General features: G+C 40.4%; 1 protein-coding gene across 6 annotated transcripts; it reads right to left on the bottom strand.

The window, feature by feature from the left end:
• Positions 1 to 1,803: 1,803 nt before the first annotated feature.
• LOC143475210 (uncharacterized) lies at positions 1,804 to 16,217 on the bottom strand. Of its 6 annotated transcripts, none has more exons than XM_076972981.1 (14): positions 15,981 to 16,217; positions 15,051 to 15,116; positions 14,809 to 14,886; positions 13,419 to 13,577; positions 13,091 to 13,138; positions 10,920 to 11,003; positions 9,463 to 9,525; positions 8,345 to 8,428; positions 7,562 to 7,624; positions 6,037 to 6,120; positions 5,779 to 5,841; positions 4,200 to 4,357; positions 2,962 to 3,083; positions 1,804 to 2,771 (listed from the first exon to the last, which is right to left on the bottom strand). In XM_076972981.1, the coding sequence occupies exons 1-14, from the start codon at positions 16,054 to 16,056 to the stop codon at positions 2,600 to 2,602; spliced, it is 1,320 nt and encodes a 439-aa protein (XP_076829096.1). In that variant the 5' UTR covers positions 16,057 to 16,217; the 3' UTR covers positions 1,804 to 2,599. The 6 variants fall into 6 exon arrangements, with proteins under 6 accessions (XP_076829096.1, XP_076829097.1, XP_076829099.1 ...); XM_076972982.1 differs by having other exon boundaries at positions 14,833 to 14,886; positions 15,981 to 16,215; XM_076972984.1 differs by lacking the exon at positions 8,345 to 8,428 and having other exon boundaries at positions 15,981 to 16,215.
• Between the last annotated feature and the right edge of the window lie 374 nt (positions 16,218 to 16,591).

The raw sequence follows: 16,591 nt of genomic DNA, 5'->3' as shown, positions 1-16,591 counted from the left end.
AGCCCTGGGACCGGCCTACCGTGACAGTAACACAAGTGATACTGTTATCATCTCGCCTTCCCCACGCACAACTTTATTGTTAGATATCATGTAAGCTTGCACGAGCCTGCGTACATCTACACACAGATACTTTCCTCCTCTTATCTACACACTGGCTAGATGTTCATTATTTATTGAAAATATACAGATTGTTGATGCAGTTGTTTGTGACAGAGTAGTTGGTTTAAGTGGAGGATTATTTTTTTGGAAGTGTAATTGATCAATCACCTTGAATAAATTAATGTCTCACACAGGTGTCATTTCTTATGGCTAAATCTTAATTATTACAGTTGTAGATAACACACAAATGTAATTACTTGTCCCTATACATCCATGCATTGTTTAGCAGTGTTCTATAATCTGGACTGCACTGTTATTGTAAGGGTTGTCCTTTAGATGTCACTGGTGCACTTTTTAACTGTTGATATACACTGCTCAAAAATATAAAGGGAACACTTAAACAACACAATATAACTCCAAGTCAACCACACGTCTGTGAAACCAACCTGTTCAGTTAGGAAGCAACACTGATTGTGAATCAATTTCACCTGCTGTTGTGCAAATAGAATAGACAACAGGTAGAAATGAGAGTGGCAAGAAGGTTTGCTGTGTCTGTCAGCGTAGTGTCCAGAGGCTGGAGGTGCTACCAGGAGACAGGCCAGTACACCAGGAGACGTGGAGGAGGCCGTAGGAGGGCAACAACCCAGCAGCAGGACCGCTACCTCCGCCTTTGTGCAAGAAGGAACAGGAGGAGCACTGCCAGAGCCCTGCAAAATGACCTCCAGCAGGCCACAAATGTGCATGTGTCTGCACAAATGGTTAGAAACCGACTCCATGAGGATGGTATGAGGGCCCGACGTCCACAGATGGGGTTTGTGCTCACAGCCCAACACCGTGCAGGACGCTTGGCATTTGCCAGAGAACACCAGGATTGGCAAATTCGCCACTGGAGCCTTGTGCTCTTCACAGATGAAAGCAGGTTCACACTGAGCACATGTGACAGACGTGACAGAGTCTGGAGACGCCGTGGAGAGCAATCTGCTGCCTGCAACATCCTTCAGCATGACCGGTTTGGCAGTGGCTCAGTAATGGTGTGGGGTGGCATTTCTTTGGAGGGCCGCACAGCCCTCCATGTGCTCACCAGAGGTAGCCTGACTGCCATTAGGTACAGAGATGAGATCCTCAGACCCCTTGTGAGACCATATGCTGGTGCGGTGGGCCCTGGGTTCCTCCTAATGCAGGACAGTTCTAGACCTCATGTGGCTGGAGTGTGTCAGCAGTTCCTGCAAGATGAAGACATTGAAGCTATGGACTGGCCCACCCGTTCCCCAGACCTGAACCCGATTGAGCACATCTGGGACATCATGTCTCGCTCCATCCACCAACGTCACGTTGCACCACAGACTGTCCAGGAGTTGGCGGATGCTTTAGTCCAGGTCTGGGAGGAGATCCCTCAGGAGACCATCCGCCACCTCATCAGGAGCATGCCCAGGCGTTGTAGGGAGGTCATACAGGCACGTGGAGGCCACACACAATACTGAGCCTCATTTTGACTTGTTTTAAGGACATTACATCAAAGTTGGATCAGCCTGTAGTGTGTTTTTCCACTTTAATTTTGTGTGTGTCTCCAAATCCAGGCCCCCATTGGTTAATAAATTTGATTTCCATTGATGATTTTTGTGTGATTTTGTTGTCAGCACATTCAACTTTTTACAGAACAAAGTATTCAATGAGAATATTTCATTCATTCAGATCTAGGATGTATTATTTGAGTGTTCCCTTTATTTTGAGCAGTGTACAATCTCACAAATCACTACCTCTGCAACCCCTTACACATTTCTTGTGGTATTGTGGAATGCCAAAGGGACGGTGAAGTTCTAATCCTGCACACAGTAAAACACAGGCACCAAAATACTCTACAAAACAGAAACAAGGAAAAACTGAGAGCTACAAAGCAAAGTCTAGGAAACATGGGAGGGGAGGGCAGGGCAAAAGATCAACTTACAGACAATGACCGACAGAGAAGGTAAGACACGACAAGGAATATATACGCTGAAACACCAGGGACAAAACAACACACAGGTGGGAGTAATAATGAAGGGGCAGGGAAACATGGTACATGGTAAACGAGAAACAAGGTGGGGCTAGGATGAACGATACAATACAGAGGCGGAGGGAGGAGCCATACGTGACGGGACAAAGACAGAAGAAAAACCTAAAATAAAAGCCCCTTTACTGCTTTATATGAAGTTATTAATGAGTGAATGTCACAACTACTGCAACTCACAGGTAGATAGTAAGGACATGACAGATAGACAGACATACTATAAAAATACTTTGATTACACAGTTTTACAACCACTATAAATACAGTATAAATCTAAATAGAGTAATATATACACATTTTAAGTCATATTAATAATGGGTATAATATCCTCAGATCTTCCTGGAATGGATTTTACAAGGTGTTGATTTTGGTCCATAACAAAAACAGCAGTTTGATTTTTTTTTCAGTTCTTGCCACTCCTCATTACTTCCATGTTTACAACTTCTCTCATAATTTACTTTCCTGCTTTTGCCTCACAGATATAGCTGTGTTTTTTGGAAGCTTCATCACAGAAGGCATCTCGTAACACACATCCGTTGGATTCAAGCTCCATTACAGCACAGTCCTCTCCATCAGGGTATTTATTAGTATCATTCCAGTTGTCAGGCTCTGTACCAGCCCAGGATCTGGATTAAAAAGGAATAATTCTTTTAAAAAATCAGACACAGACATTTAATTTAAAATAAATAAATTTAAATGTAACCTGCTTTAAAAGCATGTTAACTAGATGTGTAGAGACCTATCATGACATTGCTTTGTGGGACCTTGAAATTAAGGCTGCTTTTCAGTGGAATGTGAAATGTGAAAAGGACCTACATTAATTTTATATTGCGCTTTGTTCCATCTAACCAGCGCCAGTCATTCTCCTTTACAGCATCAGTCAGACCGATCCAGTAGTCCATTTTACCAGGAACAGGCTTTGATTGTTGTAAGAAATCCTATAATTAAAGATTTTTTGTGATTAATGACTATAAGACACTCAACCATCATTGAGGTGGTTGATTGATTAAACGCTTTAGTCAAAATGTGCTGATTATCCAGGACTGAGAGACATTCAGCTACTCAAGACAGTAGATTAATTGAACTTTCCTTAACTGGTTGGTGTGACCTGGATTATCCTCAATGTGATGAAGTGGTTAAGCAGGATGTAGATATGAGTAGATATGTAGATATTGGTGTTTACTGAATCAGCATATTTCTCTTTACTGCCTTAGATGTGTATCTAACTCTGTTTTTTTATTTACCATGACTATCTCTGTGTACCATTTCCTAGTTATTGCTCTTTTGATTTGGACCTGTTATGGTCTTACACTTTGAACTGGACTGATTTAACAGTCACTGACCACAATCTGGCCAACTGGACCTGGACAACTTCAAATGGTTTAGAACTTCCACTGATGTCTCCTATAAAAACATCACACCCTATTCTGTTAACTTTCCTGATCTAACCAAACTTGGAGAGCTGGTTGATGATGATGATGGTGGTGATGATGACAGTTGTGTTAGGGAGGGAGCACATTGGTGTAATTTGATATTTTTGACTAATTTCTGATGTTTTTACTATATGGTATTATGGCATGTCCTGATTTACCCTTTAGCTTTAATGGTTTATGCACCTTGGTGTATGTGTAGTTCCTTCTAATTAGAGTACACATAAAAGAAAAGTCTATTATAAAACTCTAACATCAAACTTGGAGAACTGGTTGCTGATGGTGTTGGGGAGGGAGCACATTGGTGCACTTTGATGTTTTTTACTCATTTCTGTCTATTTCCTGTACCACCTGGTTCTTACTGGCTATGTGGTATTATGGTCTGGCCTGATTTACACTTTAGATTCAGTGGTTGATGCATCATGATGTATGTGTAGTTCCTTCTAATTGGAGAACACATAATATAAAGCTCTAATAAATTTTGTTCTTGCAAACACTGATAAAGGCAAACACATCAACATTAATCATTTCCTAAATAGTGCTAAATGCTAAATTTTTAACATTCATGAGGTAAATTCCAATCAATGAATCAGCATTATACATTACATTCATATATTATCATACCTTCTCCTCTTTGTTGTTGATAATCACCAAATCTCCTCCCTCAGCAATACACGCATCACGACTCTCAGTCCAGGTCTTCTGATCTTTAGAGAAGTAGTAACACCTCCTACTGAAGAGCTTCCAACCCACAGCACAGTTCACTGGTTTGTCCTTCAGAGCTGCAGAATGACAGATGAGACACTAATGAGATCAGATACGATATACAATCTGCTCCACATACACAATATGATATCCTGATTGTCCCAATCACACCCAGCCCTGCTTTCAGACTTATTGTGCAGTTATTTGCTGCACATGCTCACTCTCTTCTTGTAACAGGGGGAGCTAAGAGGAGGACAAGCTAAGGGGGAGCTAAGAGAAGTGTTTTATTTAGAGAGGTGAGACACAGTACTGTTAGCCTCAGGAAGCCTAGCAGGACCAGCATGGAGGGCATGAGGAAGGTGAGACATGACGCAGTGTAAGGTGGCAGGTGTTGCAGAGAGTCTACAGACGGGATACACATAGACCAACTACACAGACTAGACATATAATCAGACTAAACCAGATACAAGCCAACATAGATACAGAAACCAACCAGGTCCAGGCCTACACCAGAACATAGAACAATGGGAACATCACCTTGAGCAGCAGTACTACATCACCTGTTGTGTGTGAAAGTAAAGAGATCACTCTACACTTTCATCCCTCTGTGTCCTGGATCTCTTTCAACCTTACACTGATGTGTAATGAGCTCTTTATTGATTTGAAATAACTTTGGGGTTTTTATACATGCATTAAGTCACATTATCAATGTTCTGTGTAATGCTTTAAAATGGACACAATGCAGAGAATATATAGGCCAGTCTAGCGTGATCAAACAGACAATAATTAAATACACCAATAAATGCCTAAATACAGTTAAACACATCCTCCTATGCAGTATTGTGATTATCAAAAGAACTATGAAAATGAAGAATAATGAAATTAAAAAAATGAAAAAAGGAATCATGTGGTTTGAAATTGTTCAGAGTCAGATTAATAAATCTAGGGTCAGATTAATCAGTGGAAGTCTGTCATATAACACAACCTGAGGGACTCCCAACACCCAGAATCCTGTGCTCTGGCACCAATGTTCCTCCTCCCCTGATTACTATACACACCTGTAGCCTGTCACCTGTCACTATATATGTGTCTTCCTTCCACTAGTTGTAAAGTATTGTCTACATCTGGAAAGCATGCCAAGCTTATTCTGGTGTGATCCTTTTCTGTCTCAACAAATATCATTAAAACTCTCTTTTCTCCATCTATGAGCATCTGTGTTTTTATGGATATGTCAATGTTGTCACAAAGTCAAAGTGTTGACTGTGTCAATGAATGTTACAGTATAATAGATTTGTGTAGGCTGCTTAATGGATTGAGCTGAGCAAATTCAAAGTGAAGATCTGGTATATGAAGTATGTTTTCAGCATCTTGTTTTCTAGTTCAGACTGAATCTACTAAGGAAAAGCTGGATCTCACCTTGAACACACTTCTGTTATGGAGGTAAAACAGGATCTCTCATTGAACACATTTCTGTTATGGAGGTAAAACTGAATCTCACCTTGAAGTTCTCTGGTCAGGTTTTCCTTTTCTGCAAGCAGCTGTTCAATGCTCCTGTTTCTCTCTGCAAAATCAGGATGACACTAACATTTCTGGCTTTAGCTGTATCAGTTTAGTTCCAGTAAAATTCAGTACAGAATCTCAGAGGATGTTGAACACAGATTAATCCAGCATTCATGCCTTGTCTGTCTAACTCTTCTGTTCCAGTAAAATTTTGAGAAATAAAGTGAGTACCATTACTATAAGAATATAAATTCACCTGAGAGCTGACTGACCAAACTGGTCTCACGAACAGAAAGATCCTCCTTCTCTTTTCCCAGGTTTTTAGTCTTTTCCCTCAGGTCTGTATATCAAAGAACACGTATGTCAAATGGTTTAACAGCTCTCAGTGACTCAAGATTTCTACTGTTCCACTGACTCTACTGAATCCTAAACTACTAAAACACCAAATGCACCCTGCCTGATTCAGCACTCTCACCATGTCTGTGTGGACTGTGACAATGCCACATGGAAGAAGATATACAATAAAGTATTATTCAAAAAAGAGTCCCTGATCAGATTTGTATTTACTTTTAATTTCTTAAGAGAGTTTAGGTTTGATGATACATTTGAAGATTCAATCAATGCAGCTGTAGAAAAGTAGAGACGTTGGCCTCAGTCACATTATTTATTTTGCTGTGAAAAAGCAAAATGTGAATATCTGGACAAATGGGAACAGGCCCAATTCCTCCATCTGGCTTTACTTATATTCATGTCTTTCTTGTGATGTTTTCTGGTTTCAGTCTCACATGATCCTGTTCTGTTATAATGACACTGGACTGCTCTTACAATGATGATCATAATATCATAGACATAATAAAGATGACTCTCTACCACACTTGTGTACTGATTCACCTCACTTAACACGCTCTGACTGATCCGCTCCCCTAAAATGTCTGAAAACAGGTATCTTTGTGGAAGTCACTACCTCTCTATCTCATTAATTGCTGGGATACCAGGAGCCTGGTCTCAGAGACACTCGACTGATATTACAAATATCAGTCCACCAATCTGTCATGGGTCAGGAGTTCAGCCTGGACTAAGGAATTAAAGGAGGACCATTAATGTTCAAATATAACATTAGATTTATTGTAGGACTACAGCCGGAGGCAGAGCTTTCTCCTTTAAAGCCCCTCAGTTATGGAATAGCCTTCCAGCTCCGATCAGAGATTCTGACACAGTTCCAATCTTTAAATCTAGACTTAAGAACCACCTATTTAATCAAGCCTTCAGTTAATATTGCCCTTGTGAAGGTGTGGGGCTCTCACCTAGGAGATGGTCTGGCTTGCCAGTGGATGTACTGATGCCAGGGTTGGATGTGCCATTGCCACAAGAGGACGTGCTGATGCTAGCTCTTACCTGAGGATCACCAACTGCACTGAAGGGACTGTGACTACTTGACCTGGGAACTAGAACCACAACTATAACTATAGAACTACTTTTGGACCACAAATACAGACTTCTGCTAGCGGACCGCCCAATGGAGGATGGGTTCCCTTTTGGGTCTTGGTCCTCCCGAGGTTTCTTCCTAATCTTCATCTTCATAGGGAGTTTTTCCTTGCCACTGTCACCTTTGGCTTGCTCATTAGGGATCTGGACCCATACGATTGTAAAGCTGCTTTGTGACAACATGTGTTGTGAATAGTGCAATATAAATACATTTGACTTGACTTGATCTCCCAAACAGTGTAGCTTTTATGTTGGACCGAACACACTTCTGTTATGAAGGTAGAGCTGGATCTCACCTTGAAGTTCCTTGGTCAGGTTTACCCTTTCCACCTGCAGCTTTTCGATGTTCCTGCTTCTCTCTGGAAAAGATCAGGATGACACCAGCATGTTAGTGTATGTGAATGACAAGATAATGACAGCTAATGTTAAGTTAATGAACACAAACAATTGTAATGGGCAAGAGAGTGCAAACAAAAAGGAAGCGATGACACGAGTCTCAGGGAAAAAGGAGGATTTAATAAATAACATGCACCAACATAAAGCCTGTGACAAATCCAAATGAAGGATACAATAACCAGCTGTCAACCGGTACAATGACAAGACATATATGGACAGACAATGGCCCTCGGGTGTCGGGTTTCCTAATGGGCCCCGCCCACCTGAGGGACGAAAACAACGTCCCAACAACTGCACAACATGAAATACTGCCGCTGTTGATGGGTTCGGCCAGCAGGGGGCCTCAGTACCGTGACAACAATGAAATGAAAGTCAGATATTTTCTCCACTGGAATTCAGTACTGGTTCTGTACAAAAGAGTTTTGATATTTAGCAAGACATTCCAATGTAAAATTAGAAAGTGGTGATCAGAATGACCACCTTGTGTCTGTAGAAGAGATAAGACATTTTTTGCTTTGGCTGTATCAGTTGTGTCATCCCAGTAAAATTCAATACAGAAATCTCAGAAGATGTTGAACACACATATTAATCCAGCATTCATTTATTATCTGTCTAACTCTTCTACTCCAGTAAAAATTTGAGAAATAAACTGATGTACCATTACTATAAGAATATAAATTCACCTGTGAGCTGATTTACTAAACTGGTCTCACGAGCAGAAAGTTCCTCCTTTTGTTTTCCCAGGTTTTCAGTCTTTTCCCTCAGGTCTGAATGTTAAAGAACATCTATGTTACGTTATTGAACACCTCTCACTGACTCAGGTTTTCTACTGTTCCACTGATTCTACAGACATTGCAGAAGTGTAAACTACTAAAACACCAAATACACTGTGTTGCGGTCGGAGGCTCCGACCCATCACCAACCTCAGGTAACTAAGGACCGCAGGTTACCAAGGAGGTTATAGTGAAGGTGCAGAGACATGTTTATTAACTGCTGGGATACCAGGAGCCTGGTCTCAGAGTCACTCGACTGATCTTACAAATATGAGTCCACCAATCTGACATGGGTCAGGAGTTCAGCCTGGACTAAGGAATTAAAGGAGGACCATTAATGTTCAAATATAACATTAGATTTATTGATCTCCCAAATCTATAATTACAGTGTAGCTTTTATGTTGCCTTATGGCTTATGTTATTTGTTTTAGAATCTAATATCCTGAATTGAATGATTGCTTATTACTTCATAGTGATCATCCAATTTAAAGAATATAAGAGCTGTAATTGGTTGTTCCCAGTATTGCCTGTTTAGGTCATATATGGACACGCGTCCTTCAGCCAATCTGTAAACTGTAACATTACGGCACTCCCCACCCAGAATCCTGTGCTTTGGCACCAACGTTCCTCCTCCCCCGTTTACCAAATACACCTGTAGCCTGTAATCTGTCACTGTATATGCCTCTTCATTCCACTTATTGTAAAGTATTGCCTACATCTGGAAAGCATGAGTTTATTCTGGTTTGACCCTTTCTTGTCTCACAACAAATATTAAAACCCCATCTACGAGCATCTGTGTATTTGTGGAAATGTCAATGATGTCACAAAATCAATATGTTGACTGTGTTGAATGTTAACAGTATAACAGATTCTCTTGTGTAGGCTGCTTAATGGATTACGCTGAGCAAAGTGAAGATCTGTTATATGAAGTATGTGGTCAGCATCTTGTTTTCTAGTCCAGACTGAATCTACTAAGGAAAAGCTGGACCTTGGCACACTTCTATTATGGAGGCAAAACTGAATCTCACCTTCAAGTTCTCTGGTCAGGTTTTTCTTTTCCGTCTGCAGCTGCTTAATGCTCCTGTTTTTCTCTGTAAAATCAGGACGACACCAACATACAAGTGCATGTGAATGCACAGAATGACCTCCTTGTGTTTGTAGAAGAGAGCAGACATTTTTGGCTTTGACTATCAGTTTATTCATCTGTTCCAATAAAATTCAGTACAGAATGTCAGTGGATGTTAATCCAGCATTCATACCTTGTCTGTCTAATTCTTCTACCAGGGGTGATAGTGGGAAAAATTCCTGAGCCTGAACTTTTTCTGAGCGAGGGGGGGGGGGGGGTTTGGTGTGTGTGTGTGTGTGTATATATATATATATATATATATATATATATATATATATATATATATATATATATATATATGGAATACTACATTATAATATATATATTATAAGTCAGGTAATCATTATGGTGGAATATAAAAAAATTTCTATTAATATTCTGAGAAAATGCTGTAACCTAAAGATTCTGTTAACACAATTAGACACAATATGTTAAAAAACAGGCATGATCAATTATTTATTCATTACTATTAGTAAATTATAGGATACCAGACAACTCAAAGAAATTATGCAAATAAAGTTTAAAAGAATTACAAATATTATGATTATAGTTAGTTTTAATATATAAAATATTTAATAAATATTTTTTGTTGGTTTATTCGGACATACATTTTGTGCTTTTGTTCATGTATTACACCTTACGCCGTAAGTTACAGACGGCCATGATGAACCAGATCATCTGACCACCTGTATCAGCTCAAAAAAACCACTTTCTTATATTTCTGATAAAAATTAAACTTCATCAGAATAAAGATAAAATACCTAAAGGCCTATCCTGACGCCGTCCTCCACGGTCCCGAGCCGCGTAACCGTGTATTCTTCCGCCGCGCACACCAAACACCAAGTTCCGTTTACGAAGCAGAACCACTTAGGTCCAAACAAGGATTTATACAGTAAATGGGAGAAAAATCGTAACTCGGGAAACTCGTAACCCTGGGACCGCCTGTATGATGTTTATGTCGATTGAATCGGAGCATTAATGACCAAAACAAACTGGACTTAAGGCTGGAGGGAGGTAACTTCTCTACGTAATGTCCGAAAATCAGCCGCAAGTCGCCGTCATCCATCCAGCGCTGATGAGCGCCAGTGACAGGATCATATTTCGGCCTCAAAACAGATAACGCGCGCGTGTGGTTTATTATTATGATTTGACGGATTTTCCCCCAAAAAATTCAAATGACGGAAATTCGTCGTGGTGACGGAGAACTTTAACTCATGCACTAGCGAACCTTTTTTTCTCGAAGACACGTCGGTACGCCGGAATTCCGGCGTGGCGCCTGAAAACTATCAGGCCTGTTCTACTCCAGCTAAACTTTGAGCAATAAAGTGATGAACCATTGCTGTATGAATATAATCTCACCTGAGAGCTGACTGACCCAACTGGTCTCACGAGCAGAAAGATCCTCCATTTCTTTAACCAGGTTTTCATTCTTTTCCCTCAGGTCTGAATGTCAAAGAACATCTATGTTAAGCTGTTGAACTTCTCTCACTGACTCAGGATGTTTGCTGTTTTTGCTGTTAAGGGAAATTAATGGTTTCTGCTGATGTGCGCAGAGTATTTGCTTAGCATAGCGCCATGAGGTACTTGTACGCCATTATCTGATGTGGTTGTTTATTACAACTGTCACGGTGAGGCGGCCCCCTACCGGTCGCCTCCGTCCACAGCGGCAGTTGTTGTTGTTGTTGTTGTTATGGTGTTCGTCCCTCAGGTGGGCGGAGCCCGCGATCCGTCTCACCTGAGGATCGTTTGTTTGTCTATATATGTTTTGTCTTTGTACCAATTGACCGCTGGTTATTATATCCTTCATTTGGATCAAGTCACGGGTTTTGGTTTGTGCACTTTTTCTATTAAACCATCCTTTTTCCCTGAGACTTGGCGTGATCGCTTCCATTTTATTTTGCTCACCCTGCCTGTCACAACAACGTGCAAGATGAATTGCAATTAGGAAATACAAACTTGTGGGATGTTACAAGAAGTTAGGTTAGTAGCGATGATGTCATGATTAATATATAACTTTGTGAATCCGAATGTGACGGATGTTGAGAGGTGCTGCTAAGTAGCAATGAACCAAATGCATCATCGTATGTAATAACGCTACTCACGCAGATGAACAAATGTGTTCTTTTGGGAAATGGGATTAACAAGGTAAACAAATGAATGTAAAACATTTCTTAAGAATTAATGATAACAATTGTATTGTGCAAAAGAGAAAAATTAAAACAAATTTTATAATGTTAATTGTGGACACATTCGACAGAGGGACCAATGAGAGGCGAGACTGGGGTGTTCGTCATTTCATTGTTTCCCCCTCATTACATAGTACTGCATCTCCAGCTGTGTCTTGTTAAGGTCCTCATCTAGTTGTATATTTAAACCCTGTTGTCGTCTTCCCTGTTGCTGGTGTTTGTGGTGTTTCTGCAGTCTGGTTTGTACATATATTCTGGTGTTATGTTTAATCCTTGTTTTGTCTTGTCATGTACGTAGTATCTGTCTGGTTTCTATAGTGTTGTTTGAGGTTACCTTAGTCTACCATGTCTTTATGTATTGGTTATTGTTCTGTGTCTGATTGCCCATCTGTTATGACCCTGGACTGTTCTCTCAGATTTGCACTTCGCACTACTCCACACATGCTGTTAACCTCAACTCTAACCCCAACTCTAATCTCGCTCTACTCCACACATGCTGTTAACCTCAACTCTAACCCCAACTCTAATCTTGCTCTACTCCACACATGCTGTTAACGTCAACTCTAACCCCAACTCTAATCTCGCTCTACTCCACACATGCTGTTAACGTCAACTCTAACCCCAACTCTAATCTCGCTCTACTCCACACATGCTGTTAACGTCAACTCTAACCCCAACTCTAATCTCGCTCTACTCCACACATGCTGTTAACCTCAACTCTAACCCCAACTCTAATCTCGCTCTACTCCACACATGCTGTTAATCTCAACTCTAACCCTAACTCTAATCTCGCTCTACTCCACACATGCTGTCAACCTCAACTCTAACCCCAACTCTAATCTCGCTCTACTCCACACATGCTGTTAACCTCAACTCTAACCCTAACTCTAATCTCGCTCTACTCCACACATGCTGTTAATCTCAACTCTAACCCTAACTCCAATCTCGCTCTACTCCACACATGCTGTTAATCTCAACTCTAACCCCAACTCTAATCTCGTTCTACTCCACACATGCTGTTAATCTCAACTCTAACCCCAACTCCAATCTCGCTCTACTCCGCACGTGTGTCTGCCTCCTTCTCACTCCACGCTCAAGGCGTTACACACTGCTGGTTGCACCTACTATAAGGACTTCATTAAACCTTTAATAGTGAAGCTGTTATGTAGCTGGTACTGTTTTTGAGTTGAGGTCGAACCTGAAAAGTTTATGGTGTGTCTCACCTTGAAGTTCAAACTGCAGCTGCTCAAAGCCTGAACATTTTACATTTAACCTTCACTTCACGATTAAACCAATCACTACAGACACTTTGAAACAGTGCAAGGAGCGTGAGGTAAAACTGACCTTTGACCTGGTTCTCAGATTCTTTATAGGACACCTTTCCAAAACCATCTGGTAAAGAGAGAACAGACCAAGAGACCATTTCAAATCAAATAAGAGGGAACAGCTAAAGCAACATCAGTTTGTAGTGGGCCTGTTAACCCTAAACACGACCATAAGCAACTAAGTAAATAAACAAGTAAATAAATGAACAAACAAAAACTAACATCACTGACAGAAACAACAAAGCCTGCTGTGACTTATAGTGAAGGCACTGACAGGGCAAACATTTTTATTAATGTATAAACTTGTATAAAATTCAATTTATAAGCGTTTTTGATTTGAGACTCACAGAGTACTGCAGTGATGACAGCTGTAGCAAAGAAGAACACACACAGAGAAATCAGCAGTCTCCCATTAACCTGAGCACTACTGATGACCTTTGACCTTGTCTCTGGTGAAGCGTCATCAGAGTCATTTGGTCCAGGGAGGTGAGATGCACTCAGATCACCTTGACAACAGAAATGATTCATGACGAATTATTTTAAAATAAAAGGCAGTGAGAACCATCAACAGTATAAACAGAAACTGCAAGATTCACACTAATCAATCAGTCCAGTTAAAATCATACTCTCAAAATCAAACTTTTAAATTGAATTCAGATGCCACACAACACCATGAACCTGCTATTCCATTACGAAATAGCAGGATCAGAATTGTAATAAAAAATTCATAAAGCTTGTGTACATTTGTATTCAGGCAACATGATGCCATCAACATATTGTGCATGTGTGAAGTCACTGCAAACTGCAGCAAAAACTATTAGCGTGCACTGTGCTGTAACCCACAGTGTGAAATATTTCAGTCTCTAGGCGTGTCCCCCAGTCTGTGAGAACTTCACTCTCCCCCACGTTCTCTTTGGCTAATGTTGACACACCATATCGTGAGAACTGTGTTCATTATTTTGATGCTTTGGGGTATTTACACTAATATATATGTTATATAATTTAATTTTTCCCTTTATTTGTGCAATGACCTTTGCACAAGTGGTTAAATGAATTTGCATGTGTGAAAGCAAAGACAGGTAGGATCAGATCAGATAAGATTAGATAATCTTCCATACTGTCCACACTGGGGATATTCACAAGGTATGATCCCTTTCTCAATAAACCTGTTTAAATGAGAACACACAGATATAGCCATATGATATACACGATACTCAGTCAGTAAGCATCACGGCCATTTTTGTTGTAGGTAAACAAAGTGTGTAGGTAAACATGTGAAGAGTCCATTGGCTACAGGGTTCAGTTTGTGATGTTCAACCTCTTTGTCATCAACAGCCAGTCTGTGCCCACATGACTTCTGTTATCAGTATAGTTTGGTGTAATTATATGAATCATTCATAGCAAAGCACAAACATATATTTGTGATTACTGTGCTGGTACATGTATAACTGGTGATATAATAACGCTCCCAACCCCCAGAGTATAGGGTGGGCATTAAACCACACATGATGATTGATGGGTCTACCTTCTGTCCCTGTGCATGTATAAACCAACAGGATACCGGATAGGACCTGATATAGTGGGAGTGGTACGCAGGTGCAAGGCAGGTGTTTCTAATGTGGTGGTCAATGAGTGTGTGAGTATACATGTACACCAGAAACCTATATGAAGTCCTAGATAAAGCTAATCTAAGCTGATGCGAAACAATAAACTATTGAAACAATCATACACACTCACCTGGATTAGAGAACACACACTCACCAGGATTAGAAATGGCCACGTTGGAGTAGATGGCCTCCTCGTTTGCTGCTGCAGCTGAGAAACATCAGATTGGCTTGGATTTAATTCCTGGATTAATTCTTGAATCTTTCAGCACATTAGATATGCACTTTTCCAGTAGCACTCAAGAGGATCCTTAAACCTTGGCACCATGAAACTAAAGATTATTATAAAGACCTGTAGATGGTCATTGAACTCACCTCTGTTTTGATTTGAGTCGACAATGCAGACTTCAGAATATATGACACCATGAGATTCAGAATTCGCTTGTAATATGTACATGAAAGCAATACAGAGAGAGAGAGAGACAGAGAATTTTAAAATGTATTTCTGATATGTCTCCAAAATGCATTGTAGCGGTGAAACAAAATTGACTGTTGGAAATGTACTGACAATTTTGAACAATGTCCGTCGTGTGTGATGCTTCATCTCAATTTCTTACTTTGTGCCGAGTCTAAAACACCTCCCCAAATCTGTTGACATTTCATCAACAGCGTCTTCCACTAGATGCTCTATTAGTTTGTTTCATTTGTAATTTGTCAACAGCACTATACAAAAAGAAAATTTCAGTAATATTGTCCTATGCTTCCCTAATTAATAATCAACAAATTTCACTATCAAGATGCAACAGGCACCCAGACAGAGGCCACTACAACACAACACACACACACACACACACATACTACTCGTAAACCCTTCACGAGCACCTGCGCTGTGTTTTTTTTATCTAAAGCCCACACACTCTCCTCCAGGGCTGAACACTGCTGTCCACTGCAGTGCCTAAGGCGTTCTGAGTGAAGCTCACTCTCTATCACCGGCTGTTTCTGCCGGCGTGTTCGTTTAACTTCGTCCTGCTTCTTGCTGATTGTTCCATTTCTTGATGTCGACTCACCCACACACTCATATCACTAATTCAGTCTTGATTTCACCGTAAACCAACAACGCCAAACAATACAAACTACAGACTACAAGCACCTTAGAAATACAAATCAGTAACAAAACTCAGTAATCTACAACAACTACACAACCAGTACTACTACTTCAGTACTACACAACCAGTACTACTACTTCAGTACTACACAACTTATCCTCTCTGCCCTGCCAGCCCATATTAAACCAACATGTCTCACCATTAGAGAGTTCAGTGTCTCCAGCTGCTCTTCTTGTATGCTTCCTAATGTTCTTGTTGGAGTAGATGTCCTCCATTGATGGTCTATATTTCTGACCTCTTTACCTGCTTTAGAAAGATGGACTGTGTAGAGACTGTAGTGTGGCAAGACACAGAGTGAACTCGCTCTTTCTCACATACCGCTTTGACAGCAACACTTCTTAGTCAGTAATTCTAAACTTCTGTATAAGATCTTGTGAGAGATGCAATGTGCAAACACACATGCAAATCTGTTTCCCTTCGTTTTCATTTGTTTCCGTTTGTTTTTTGTTCTTTCTTTTTTTATTATTTCTCTCTTGTTTCTTTCACAACTACAGAGGAACAAAAACAGGCCAGAAAATGAAACGTCTTTTATTTTCTCAGAACAAAAGTTGCATTGCGTTTATTGCTGAATTCATATTTTAACGTGAACCCCTTCCAAACCGACCTTGTCTTCATTTTCAGCATTTTTCAGATTGCCGTATCCAGAGTGACCATATAGTACATACAGTGGGGAAAATAAGTATTTAGTCAGTCACCAATTGTGCAAGTTCTCCCACTTAAAAAGATGAGAGGGGCCTGTAATTGACATCA

This window comes from Brachyhypopomus gauderio, chromosome 14 (assembly GCF_052324685.1).
Source record: "Brachyhypopomus gauderio isolate BG-103 chromosome 14, BGAUD_0.2, whole genome shotgun sequence".
NCBI lineage: Eukaryota > Metazoa > Chordata > Actinopteri > Gymnotiformes > Hypopomidae > Brachyhypopomus > Brachyhypopomus gauderio.
This window is presented reverse-complemented; position numbering and strand designations above follow the sequence as displayed.

What these genes read in the sequence shown, in the direction of transcription:
- LOC143475210 (XM_076972981.1), bottom strand. Translation starts at nt 16,056, where the DNA reads ATGGAGGACATCTACTCCAACAAGAACATTAGGAAGCATACAAGAAGA. An exon ending in CCTGACCAGAGAACTTGAAG is followed by an intron (nt 8,429 to 9,462) that starts GTGAGATTCAGT and finishes TTTAACATTCAG; the next exon opens with ACCTGAGGGAAAAGACTGAA. An exon ending in AAGCGCAATATAAAATTAAT is followed by an intron (nt 2,772 to 2,961) that starts GTAGGTCCTTTT and finishes TTTTTAATCCAG; the next exon opens with ATCCTGGGCTGGTACAGAGC.